At 30.0% G+C, this 13493-nt stretch overlaps 1 protein-coding gene across 1 annotated transcript; it reads left to right on the top strand.

Annotated features, from left to right (window-relative positions):
• Positions 1–4033: 4033 nt before the first annotated feature.
• Positions 4034–12089, top strand: LOC105432402 (uncharacterized). Its single transcript, XM_089085363.1, has 2 exons — positions 4034–8231; positions 11914–12089. Exons 1-2 carry the CDS (start codon positions 7950–7952, stop codon positions 11950–11952), a joined length of 321 nt encoding a protein of 106 aa, XP_088941489.1. The 5' UTR covers positions 4034–7949; the 3' UTR covers positions 11953–12089.
• The last annotated feature ends 1404 nt before the right edge of the window (positions 12090–13493 follow it).

The following is a 13493-nucleotide window of genomic DNA, read 5'->3' as shown; positions in this document are numbered from 1 at the left end:
TTGAAATAATTCCTGTTTAATTATATTTCTTTGTGTTAATAACTACCGGTGCTGAATTCACGTGACTAAACTTCAAAGTGTAGTTGTAATTATAAGATTTGTTAACAGATGGCGTTAATGTGTTCGTTTCTGTTTTATAATCTATTTTTTTCTTATTATTTTTTTATGAAATTACATAACTTGAGATTGAATATTTTTTTTTATTTTTAATATACTAAAAAAATTATAATTGTTAATAAAAAATTTTTAACTGAAAGATAACATGGTCATTATTTGAAACCGATGAAAATTTTTTTTATCGGTTTTAAATAACTGATATCTTACATACATATACAATATACACAACTTGGCATTCCAAAATTCGAATTTTATTAGATTTATTTTATCAAATGATACTTGATTGCCTATAGTTTATCCTAAAATTATTATTTTTTTGTCTACCTTGCAAAAAAATTAAAAATAAACAAAAATATTTAATTTTACAGACATTTCATAAAAGTTTGCACGCTAAATTGTGACTATTAACAATTTGACCACTTTATGAATAATTGCTGCTCTTCATGCAGAAAGAAATTAAAAATAAACAAGGAAATGTTACTTTACAGACTTAAATAAATGCCCGAGAGCATCGTTTTCGAAGAAGAAAAATTACATGAAGTAAAAAACAAAGAAGATTTTTTAATTTTTTAATTTTGAAAATCTTGGATTTTTTTCTCTTTAACATGGATTTTTATATTTTATATTTACTGTAATTTTATAAAGAAGATAAGATCTTTTGTAGACGAAGTTACGGTTGTAAGAAATTTAAATGCTGCCATTTACTTTTTGAAGCATAATCGTGTCACATAGCAAAACTTGCTATTTTTATCACCGAGGCAACTGCACTTTACTTTTTTCTTTTGCCAATGTTGCTTCTGAATGCGATTATTTCGAGCTCATCTTTTGCGGTTCAGCATTTTTTGTCACAAAACATACATGACATAAAATTGAAATATATTTTTATATAAATATTGTCTAATAATTGCACGTTGAATTCTGGGATAAATATATGAAATTGACGCATAAGCATTGGAAATATGCACTTATAAATAGACGTCCTGATGCTTGGCGCGACGTGATCGGAGGCGTATTTTTTGAGTCACCCGTTATTTCGAGAATTAATCCTTTGTGCTCGTGTATCATCAAGTCACACAAAATATAAATATATTTGTATAATATTTAAATACGAAAGAATTATTATTTAATTACTCAATTGATTGTTGGATAATTTTAATATCACAAAATAAAAGAAAAATCTTAATATCAATTTCAATTTTAATATATTGTATTTTGCTATTTTCTTTGTCTAATTTCTTTTAGTTTGGAGCCGAATTCAAATTTACAAACTGGCGGATTTGATATTGATTTTTCCTTCTACTATCAGATAAAATAAAATTTAGATATTATATTATAAATAAATATAATAATAATCATGCAATATTATGCAATATATATTATATGGCTATATAAAAGCTTCGATAAAAGCGCGATATATGTAGAAATAACAAAAAACACTATGGAATGGCAAAGTATACACGAGTTTATAAATGTCCGACTATAGTTTCGCATTTCTACTGTGAATGAAGTGGAGATATGCATCGAGTGCAGACGCTTTAATATTTTTCTGCCGTCGCACATGAAACTCTCGTATATTCTGAATATTTTTTTCACATACGTTCATCCCTACTTCTCATTTAACTATCGTTTAACTCTCGTTCAACTCTTCAATATCGGACGCGAAGGCATAGCCTTCGGAAAATAGCTATACAAAGCTCATGCCTTTAAGAAACATACAGTAAAGAGGGATTTTTTACTTATTTACTTCCTACTTATCTTGTATATTCTAATATCATTTTATTCTATGTGAACGATGATAATCTCGTGATATATCGTATCTATAATAATAGTATGAGATAACCATAACTATGAATATTTATGTATTACTGGAAAATATTTCAGATCCATTATTCCATTAAATATCTATTATTCCATTATGTCTATTGCATTATTTTTTAACAATACATTAGAGTTTTATTTTTTATGATAGAAATATACTCTGTCTCGAACTTTTGCTATAAAAATTATGATAAGCATAACGAAGCATGTAACTATTTTCATAGCTAAAATAACAAATATGTGTATTTAAATTTCATAATTATATAAATGTTTAATGGTATTCGTAACATTTTTATTCAAAATATACATGCATTTTAGACATTTCGTACATTTATCTAAATGTAATGATAGACTCAACATTTATCCATTACATTTCAGAAATCCAGTTTTTTTGACGAATTTATTTTCATTCCTAAGTATCGAGAAGTTAGAACGGCAACAGAAACCCAACAAATTCGGAAAAACTTTATAAATCAAAAAGAAGAAATGTATTCTACGTAAAAGTGATAATAAATAAAATAATAAAAAAGTACATTTCTGTTGTATATAATGTCTTTAAATAATAAAATACGAAATCACTAAATTCTACTTCGAGATATATGTGTAAAAGAATAAAAAAAATTTTTCTTTATTAAAAATTCTAGTTTAAAATTAGTAAAAATTTTTTCTTTATTAAAAAAATTACGTTGACAAATTAATTTCAGCTTCGTTTAGAGATTAAAGTGGGATATTTTGTAAACATTTGTTTTTACGTACAGCTATCGAAAATTTTAATGGAAATATGCATTGAGGTAAACAGAAAATCCGATGCGAAGTGCATTCTCTAAATTATCTTTCTTTTAATCAATCGTATTTATTTGTATAGTGTATTAAACATGTAATATTAAAGTGTAGTTAAATGATAAAGTGTATTTTTGTTAAAATTTTGTCGCAAAAAACCCGTTTTAACAAAAAAATATCAAACAATTTACATGTGATAGATGTATGAAACGAATGAATCGCCCATATTGTTCCGATATAGAATTGTTTTATTAAAAAAAATTCAATTAGCATCCACATTCAAACAAGATTCGGAAGCATACTTTCATTTTGTTTTTCATTGCATGAGTCATTTATTCCTAAGAATAAATCTTCATTATTAGCTTCCCTCACCTTCTTCCCCGAAATGACATCGATTATCGTAAATCATAGTGAGTCATTTTCTCTAGTCCGATTTTCGTCTTGATTCTCTGGGGAATATGTCTATGTGGGCAAACGTTTTGATCTTCCGGTAGCTATTTCCTCGAATATAAATGATAGTACAAACCTGATAGCGATTACGACTGGCCATTTCGAATGATCATTTCGAGCGCCGAATGTTATTACGAGCAAGACACATAATATTGTATTATGTTACGATAGGATATATCAACCGATTAATTATAAATCCAGATACAAATTTAATTTATGTTATTAATTCCTTGAAAAAGTAAACGCTTTTTAATTAGAGATTCATATAAAAGATTAAAAATTTTTTAATCCAATTATTATAGTGAGATCTTACAAAAGATTTATTTCTAGTCCATTTTCAAAAAATTTCTCAACATTTATATATATATATATATATATATATATCTTCTAATTTTAATTTAATTAATAATAATATATTCTACAATAAAATATGTAGAATAAAAAATTGCATAAAAATAATCCCCTGAGTGTTAAAACTGAAAAATTCAATTCTCTCTCACAATACATTTTTTCAATATAACAATAGTGATTCACATTTACAAAGAAATTTATAATAGTGCAAAAAATGGCTTTTGTATTGTACATGTATTATATTTAATTTATAAAAAATTAAATTTTAAATAACATTCTATTTTGTATAAATTTGATGAACAGAATTACATGCAAATCGTATATATGTGTATATGTATTTTATAAATGTCATTCTGATTCTTCAAATATTTTTCAGATTACAAAATACATATAAAATTATAAATAGAATTTATTACAAAATTTATAGATACAATAGAAAATTTTAAAAAATAATTTAGGAGATTACATCTAAGTTAATATTTAATATTTAGTTAATTCACAGCTACTTTTTAATTTAAATGGAATTGTATTGAATTTTTATAATTATGCATAATGCAAATTATTTTGATAAATATATAAAAATAATTTAAAATTTTGTATAATAAAAATTTTTCTGTCTAAAGATTCGTTCTACTTTAAGAATACTTCGAAAATATTTTTCAATTATGTATTAAATATATAAATGAAAGAACGATGTCACTTGTATTGATTAAAAAAGAATATTTCTTCCGAACGAAATATTAACTAGCATGAAAATGCTTGTAAAATCGTTGAAGTGGGAAGCTAGTCGAAATCGATACAATGGTATGAGTGAAATGGCAAGACACCGTTTTCAGGACATAGGAACAGTCTGTTCTTTGTTACGAAAGGAACGTCGCATTGTAAATTTTGTCAGTTACAAATACAGTACTTTTTCATTTTGCATATGATAAATTTTCCTAACTACCAATAGAATAATTATTATAAACTGAACATCATGTTTTTTTACGTATTTAATTATTTTTAAATTTTAATATTGAAGAGAATAAACTATTGGTATTTTTTAAGAGAAATATATAAATCTTTTGCAAATTAATTGTAAAATAAACACAAAGAAAAATCAGAGAAGAAATCGAGAAATATTTCGACAGCAATAACTTATTCACAATTATTTTCACAATGATTTTTTTATGCAGACAGTACGGCCCTGTGGCCGATAGCGCCGGTTTCAAAGCGACCGGAGGTTCCAACTTCCAACATCGAATGTGCTCTTCAGTTGGCGTCGCGACGCCGCCGTCGGAGGTACGTGGAAGGCATTTATAGTAACACCTGGCAGTAACATCCCGCTTTCACTTCGTCCGAAGGAAAATCAGACATAAGCGTATAATTAAAAAAATAATAACTGCATAAAAATAATTTGTGCATAATTTAATAATTGCCATTCTTGATTCAATTAAAATTTGAATGTTAAAGATTGAAAAAAGTGTGTTGTATATTACTTAAAAACTTACACTGAAAAACCTAATGACACCATAAGGATATACGTATAAAACCTGGGAAGTGTACTTCAAGAGCAAAAAATGAGTTTGGAAACTCTAAAGTTTTGTTCGCCGCCAACGTCTTGCGTTCGGGATAATAATTCTTTCACGCATCATTAAATCGCTGTCGTATTTTTCGCGAATTAGAGGATTTTGGGATGAAAGGATAAACCGAAGGGGAAATTTGACCTGTTTCCCATGAAAAGGAAGTTTCTTGCTTTTAAATACTGCAAGAAAGGGTAATGCGGAATAGAAAAAATTTTCCCCGTTTTTCTCTTGCAATCGGCGTCAAATGACGAAGGCGCAGAACACTGAAAAAAATCGAAAAGGACACGCGTTCGTAAAGTGGGAAAGGACGTCTTCCTCGTCGAAGAGGAAATTTGAGCTTTCCTCAGTAATTTCCTCCTGTGTGAGTGATTCGATTATACGAGAATAAAGATGATGTAGTCTTAATCCAAAAGAATTGAATAATGAAAGCGAGAACTACAATGATAATAAAAAAATGAAGTGAAGTAATTTAAAATAGAAGAAATCAAATAAATATAGAATACTTGAGTGCGGAAATTCGCGCAGTGTGTGAAAATTATTAAAGATTGTGCAAGGTGCATTTATTAAAAATTTTTGCTAAAAAAGCCTCGCGTTTATCTGTTTTAAGAGAAAAGTGATATGATCGACATGCGATCTAATGTAATTTTCTGCAACGGATAATAATAATCTGGTAGGAAGTACTATAGCAAAAATTTCTGTACTGTACGGAAAAATCAAGTCTGAGTGAAAAGAGAAAGAGAAAGAGAAGACAGCATCGACTTGGGCATCGTTAGGGGAAGAGATCGAGTTTATTTGCTCGCCACTGGTGAAGCAGGTGATAAATCGACAGCAACAACTCCCAAAGGAGTGTGAATTGCTTTTGTGGCTGCAATATTTTCTGATGTTTCTATCGATACGTCGAATTTGAGATCTCGTATTTGATACATCAGCATGATCGCGAATCTTTTCGTACGGATTAAAATCACGAATTGCGACGACACATTACATTATTGTTTGCCATTACATTTTTACGCATAATTATTTTTGCACGATTTATCTTGCTTATAAACAGAAAAAAATTTTCTGTAAAATACATTTTTTATGTATAAGATTAAGAGATTATACATAAAACGGAATTGCAGTATCACAATATTAAAATCAGAAGCAGATTTTTCCTTATTTTCAGCAAAATATTGCACCTCTGTGAATCTCTCTTAAATTCATTCTAATTTTATTACGCGTGACAAATACATAAATTTCCATACGAATATATTTAAAATGTTTAAACATATTAATATGGATGAAGAGTGGAGAATGTCAGAAAACATTTTCTGTTAAAAATATCAATATGATATTTCCGTCCACGTTTTAAACGTGGAGGATAGTATATTAGTTTGTGAACGTGTTTCGCATAGGTTTTCTCTTATATGTCAGTGTTTAATGCTTAAGCATCATGTTAAATATTCTAAATGTTGTAAAATGTTTCTTTAATAACCACATGCAATATATAGTCGCTTTACGTATTTTTTTGCATTATATGTTCTAAACAAAATCGCACTGCGGTTGATCGCGGCACGGCTGAACGCGACTGTGCAATCGCGAAATATAATTATTTCCCATCATCCGTCGCGTTAAGTGCACATACTCTTATACTATCTATTGCCAGAATCTCGGGGTCGTTGACCTACGGCTACATGTCGTCCGAATAATTTTAGATAGAAACAGGATTACAGAAGCACAATTATACAGAAGCACATTCGCATAATTATGAGAAAATTACTTGGCACGGTCAAAATCATTGACACAATTGGATTCTTCGTGATTATCATTCGCATTAATTGAGCTGAAATTAACATTAATTAATTTACACGAACGTTAGACCATTAAGATATTTTTTATTCATTTTAATTAATATATTTTAAATTTACTTCATTCAAAGAGATATAGGTCTCTTAGAATTATGTTAAAATAATTTAATTATAACATTCTTTACATATTGTAATTTGAACATATTGAATTATTGAAAGTGCTTTTCATAAAGAACATTCTGTTTTATTATTAATATTTCAAGGAAAGTATAACTTTTTCGATAAAAGTTTATTAAGGCACTCGGCTTATTACTTTCTTTAGAAAATGATTCTTCTTGTATTACAATATAATATTTTAATTGAATCATCTAATTCTTTACAGAGCGGAATATTATATAGCAATATATTTATGGCTCTTGATAATCGTTTAGATCGTTTAGGAAGCCGCGAATGACCTCTTTCGTAAATTTCGCAGAGAGACGTTGCTGGTTGCTTTTCAAAATAAATCTCTTTCACGAAATCTTGCTTTAAGAGCTTGCCAACATTCTTCCGTTTGTCAATCTATTTATATCTGCGTTCGGATAAAATTCATAGATTCTGTGGAAAATAGCAGACGGGACAAAAAGAGGACAAAGTGACACCAGTCGCCAATACGTTCGACGAGTTTATATAGTGCGAATGTTGAATGATCTGTCATAAACACTCCAAGACCCTTGATTTTCATAAATTGCATGCATATCGCAGATTATCGTCACGTCGACTATCATCACGTTGTATCATCAGCGATCGCAATCGTGTTTTCTTGTAAAACATTGAATCGTGAAGTGTTCCCCGGGGAAATCGAATACAGCCGGAGGAATAATGCTTACCTCGGGTGTTCGTTCCTCGAGTATGTCGAGCTCCTCCCCGTGACACCCTCTCGACGTGGATCCCGGACGATTAAGGGTGGATCGATCGGGAAGAATTATCGAAACATTCGAAACGTATAGAACCACACCAAAGACACACACATTTCGCTTAAGTGCTTCACTCGCACTTCACGGAGACTTGAGACACCCACACTGCACGATCGGCCGCAAACATGTCGAACTCACCGCGAATGCGAAAAATGCCGCCCAGGCCACCGAAGATTATACTTCCGGTTCCCGGGCAATACTATTCGCAGCCGCCGACCGGTATGGGCTACGTGCCGACGCCGTATGGGCAAACACCGGTGCCGATGACGCCGGTTTCCGGCCAGCCGCAGATGATCTATGCCAACCGGGCGAGCGAGTTCGTCTTTACGCAATTTAAAGGGATCAAGGATCTGACCAAGTCTGGCCTCAGCGTAGGGGAGAAGAGCGCCTATTGGCTATACGAGAAGGTAAGTAGATATCGGATAAAAAGAGACGTCCCTTCATTAAAATGTGCTGACCAATCGTTATGTGGATCAATTTTTAAATCGATTAATGAGGCAATTGGAAATCCAAAATTAAATTTAAATTTAAAAAGATAAAGAAATATATTAATATTAATTAATCAATGTAAAACAGGTCTTGGAGAATCAATATTATTATACATATTATTATAGTATATTATTATACAATGTACATACTTTGATTTTACATGATATTTTTGATTGCTGTAAAATCTAGACATCTATTATTTGGAGGGGGTGTCAATAATATTATTCATCATCCATTTAACGTGACTTTGTTTAAGAATTAATTATTAATGCGCATAAAGATAGTCTTGACAAATCTCGATAGAAAAATAACATTAATTTTAATTTTGTGTGTTGATATAATCTATAAGAAATTGTTATTATTTTATTTTTATTCAATTGTTAAAACTTGATATTATACGTACTATGTGTAGGTCAGTTCCTGGAGCAAAAGATGGTTTACACATATTTTTTTATTCGCTATCATACTTCTGTACAGCATCGCTGGGGCGATGATTTTCATAGCAGTTGAGGGCCCACACGAGAAAAGTAGTGATCTAAACATGCGGCAGAGGAGGTATGTTTTAGAACCAAACGTAAAAAAATTTCCAATTATTTAAAAAATATAAAAGTATTTTAAGTATTTCAGTCATGTTAACATTTATTTGAAAGTGTCACAAAAACTGTCGAAATCTTGAACTGTAAGAAATGTCGTCTAATGAAAAGCATGAAAGATTTATCGTGAGTTAGAGCAAAGAATTCTCATTGGCCATTACAAACAAAATCTATTATTTACTTTATTAAGATATAGTGATTGTTAACTAGATGCCAACGCATCGCGATTTACAAATTATTTGATTGTCCAGGAAATATATAGAATTTATATATATATAGAATTTAAATGAACTAAGAAATCAAACGAATTCTTCATTGCGAATAAAGAAAAGAAAACGGTATTTAGTATGTCTCAATGATCTGTCATCTAGTCTAATTTTCATAGGCAATCATGTCTTAATGTCCGGTGATTATGAATTCTAATCTGATTTTCATTGTCCGCGTAACATGTCAACTTGATGTTGTGGTTTCTATACAATCTCATTGTCGATAACGTCAGTTCTGGTCCCGCCTAGTTCTGCCAATGCCATCCGTCTAGTTCTGTATAACAATTGTTGTTAATCATGCTAACCAATATTGGATTTCACACTCGATCGTATAACATTGTTCGCTGAGCTGCTTTAATGTCGTCTGCTTTTAAATCCATTGTGTGATTTCTATATTCAGCAAAGCAATACCGTTTTGCAAAAGAACATTTTACATCCATTCTATGAAAAAAGAAATATATTTGATTCAAATCGTAAAATTGGCATATTAACAATTAAATGTTTTCTCTTAAAACTCAATAACTCGAAAAATTGTAATAATTAATTCATATGAATTCTTGAGAAACGTGATTAAAAATAAAAAAAAAATTAAAAATTATTTAATTTGATGACAATTTTAAAGTTATCACGAAAGTAATAAATCGAGATATGATTTGACATACTTTCATTTTGAGGATTGTCATTACGTTGGCGAGCACGATTTCGCGCTTTTCTTTGGTTACGATGTGATTTCCCCGTAATTTTCTGGCTCGATCGATTGGCCTTAGGACGAAGGCCAGGAGAAATTTTGCAGCTAAGAAACACGGCTCCTCGTATCTATAAGAAACTGATCTCGCGTGACAGGTGCGATAAGACAAAAATCAGTTAAATGCTCATTTAGTCCACATTGATACACATTGATATTTAGAATGAAAACATTACACGTAACAAGAGATGATGAGATCACTCCTTTCTTTATGAAGGCCAGGATCAACGTCTGTCTCGTATTATAGTCAGAAGGGATTATAATCTGCGTACAAACAGGGAAGATATCTTCCTTCTCGCATTGGCGAAATATTGCATCACTATTGATATAAATATTGCATCCCTTAGCCTAAATTTAATCCTGACGTAATCTAAAGAGCTTGTGTGATTATTAATTCAAAAATAAATAATTCTTTACTGTTAAGTTATAGCGTATCTTGGGTATTTCTATTTAAGCAAGGATTGAATCTAGAAAGCCTCCCTAAAATTAATCCTCGAAAGGAGTGGTTTCGCCTTCTCAACGATAAGAGAACGTTATTATGTTAGATTAGAATAGGACTCTCCGTTATTAGGCAGATATGTCTGAAATTTGTTATTTATATATCAGCTTTTAATCCAATATTGAGAAAATATTTTAATTAATCACCCTCGTAGCTCTGCCTTGATTTATTCTGCTTTTAGAAGTTTATTTCGATTTTGATCGAGAGTACTGAATATTGGTAAAGTTTATACTTAGAAAACATTTATTGCCTCAGATTGAGAATGTGGAAGTGACACGTGTTATGAAAGGTAGCTCATCCACGATTCTATGAAATTTCTTTCTGTGTCCTGTCAAAGGACTTCAAGATAAATTGGATTAAACTAGTCACTTCAATAGATTTGTATGAAAAAGAATAACTTGGAGCCTTTTCATTATTAAATTGCATGAGTAATAAAAATTATATAAATTTTTCGGAATACTAATTTTTTCTTCTGAATATCGAAACCATAGCGATGGATTATACACCATTCATGCTATTCGTGGTTCGAAATGCAATTTACTATTCACATGAGGTTTGTGAATAATATGAATATGCAGATTTGTCATCAGAATTAGATAATTACTATCTATATATAATTCGTTAGTGAAGCTATTTTTTTGATTTCATCAAAAGGTGAATTATGAATTGCACATATTCTGGTGTTAATTTAATAGTTTTTGAACAACTACAAGTATTTTTAAAGTAAATGAATTATTTTAAGTTCGTGTGCTTCATATCTAACAAAATATCATCACAATTTTTGTTTTATGTATTTGCTTAATGTTTTTTCCTCTATAATATTTTCAATGAAATGTCAAAATTTGCATAGATAATTAAATATTAATAGAAACAATCGTATTATTTTTAGCTTATGTTTTACATATAACGCAATAACTTTTCTTCTATAACATTTTTCATAAAATGTTACTATACGCATAAACAATATATTTGTGTAAATATCAAATAAAATAAACTTCATTATGTTTGCATTTTGTGGTTTTTATAAAAATATTGAGATGTTTTGTTAATATAAGATTGTTAATATAAGAGGAGTGATTTTAATTTTTTCATTGTATGTCTCACCACATTTAAACAAGCAAATTTTAGTGATCTGTTACTAAATTTAAATACAATATTTGTTTAAATTATTTATAATTTAAACAAATATTGTAGCCTCATTTTAGTAAAATTTTCAAAGTGATCTCAGAAATCTTTACCTAAGCATTATATAAGAAACTCTATATAAATAATATGAATAATAAATAAGCAATGTTAAAATGAAGAAAAAGATAAAATGACACGAAAATATTTAATTGATTTTATATTATTAAATATAATTTTTATAAAACGCAGAATGTGTAAAAAGAGAATCTGCTTTAATATTATTTATATTTTCGCAGTTGGAGGCTTTTAATAATTTTCAATATTTAAATCAGGCTTTTAATTCACATTATCATAAATATTTTATGTCGATAGGAACCAAACGCTCAACACGATTCGCGAATTTTGCGATGATTCGGTGTTGGCATCAAATATGGATCTTTGGAGAGGACGAGCGATAAATGAATTGACAGAATATGAAAAAGACATGTTTCAATTTTTTAATCAAGGATTGGTGGACAACAGCAAAAAAGTCTGGACGTTTTGGAATGCTGTATTCTACTGTGGCACCATTTATACGACCATCGGTGAGTATACTATCTCTACGAGATACGCTCTAATCACTTGTTGGAACCTCGTTATTTTTAGCATCCCAATTTTTAGCAATTAATGCAAGATAAATCTTTAAATATGTAATTCTTCGATTCTAAATTGACAGAAAAATTCTATTTTCATGTTGAAATTATCAGTTGAAATATTCTCAGTTGAAATATTATCAACAATCTTATTTTTTGTCGAACAAAGAATTTATTCTCACAATTTTTCACGATGATACACTCAACACATAAGAATGTATATTTTTTTTTTAAGAAAAGAGCTAGCCACAAAAAAAAAGATGAAGTGCTGCTATTTGCGTGATGTACGCATATCTGGAAATAGAATGATTTTCGTGCAAAATATAATCCCGTACGCCTTTAGAAGAGCCGACTGTCTCTAGAGTGATTCTATTATTGTGACAAAATGCTTTGAATCTGACAAAATATTTGGTCGTATATCAACTTATACCATCTTGCTGTTTCGTTTATAAAGCTCGCGGAAGTTATTTTCATTTATTCTTTAGGGTGGTTTGATGAGAGTTTCAGCTTATTTATCTTGCGCAGCTTTCTTCTGGAGTAGAGATCGAAAGTCCGTGGTGAGGTATCCGCAGAGGGAAATACGTATAATGTATATCAATATGCGACGTGTGTGACACGACTGATTTCAAATACAGTTCTTGCTTTACATATAGGTTTACGGGTTATGCAGGGTTCTGGCAATACAGATGCAGGCAGTTTGAATGCAGTCTTGTTGGATGCAAATGACTCGGATTTGTTCCTTGTACATGAGAATAATTTCGTTACATTATCGATGGAGACTGTATTAATAGGAAGGTTTCCCTCTCACGTGCGATATCTTATAAAAACCAAGATGGAATTATCGCTTTTGTTTATGACTCGACTAAAGCGATATTGGATTTCCACGGAGCTTTTTTTTTATCGGATGTTATTATAGGAGTATTAGTATAGGAGTATATAAACTAATCTTTCGCGAAAATAAACTGATCCTTCGCGAAAATGAACTGATCTTTCACGAAAAATGAGATAATAATATTTAAGGATCGATATACTTTATAGTTCATTGAGAGTTTAATATGTCGTTTACGACAAGATAAATCATAATGAAACAAAACATCTGCATATTCTTATACGATAAATTCTCTGATATACAACGTATATGACCCAGTTTCCTAAGTGCTACAGTTTTCGCTCTCTTGTGCGGAATTGATACATACACATGGTCAATGTATTTATTCAATATGAAACTTCAAAAAATATTTTATTCGTTGATACAGCATTACTTGATGACAGTACAAGTATTTTCGCTATGGGAGCGATATTTCGCTAATATTTCGCTAA

Source organism: Pogonomyrmex barbatus, unplaced genomic scaffold (genome assembly GCF_055798465.1).
Source record: "Pogonomyrmex barbatus isolate J1 unplaced genomic scaffold, ASM5579846v1 scaffold1, whole genome shotgun sequence".
In the NCBI taxonomy this organism is placed as follows: Eukaryota; Metazoa; Arthropoda; class Insecta; order Hymenoptera; family Formicidae; genus Pogonomyrmex; species Pogonomyrmex barbatus.
Note: the sequence above shows the minus strand (reverse complement) of the source record. Positions and strands in the feature narration are given on the sequence as shown.

Coding starts and splice junctions, on each gene's coding strand:
- LOC105432402 (XM_089085363.1), top strand. CDS start 7,950: ATGTCGAACTCACCGCGAATGCGAAAAATGCCGCCCAGGCCACCGAAG. Junction 8,232..11,913: donor CCTATTGGCTATACGAGAAG/GTAAGTAGATAT, acceptor TTATGTCGATAG/GAACCAAACGCTCAACACGA.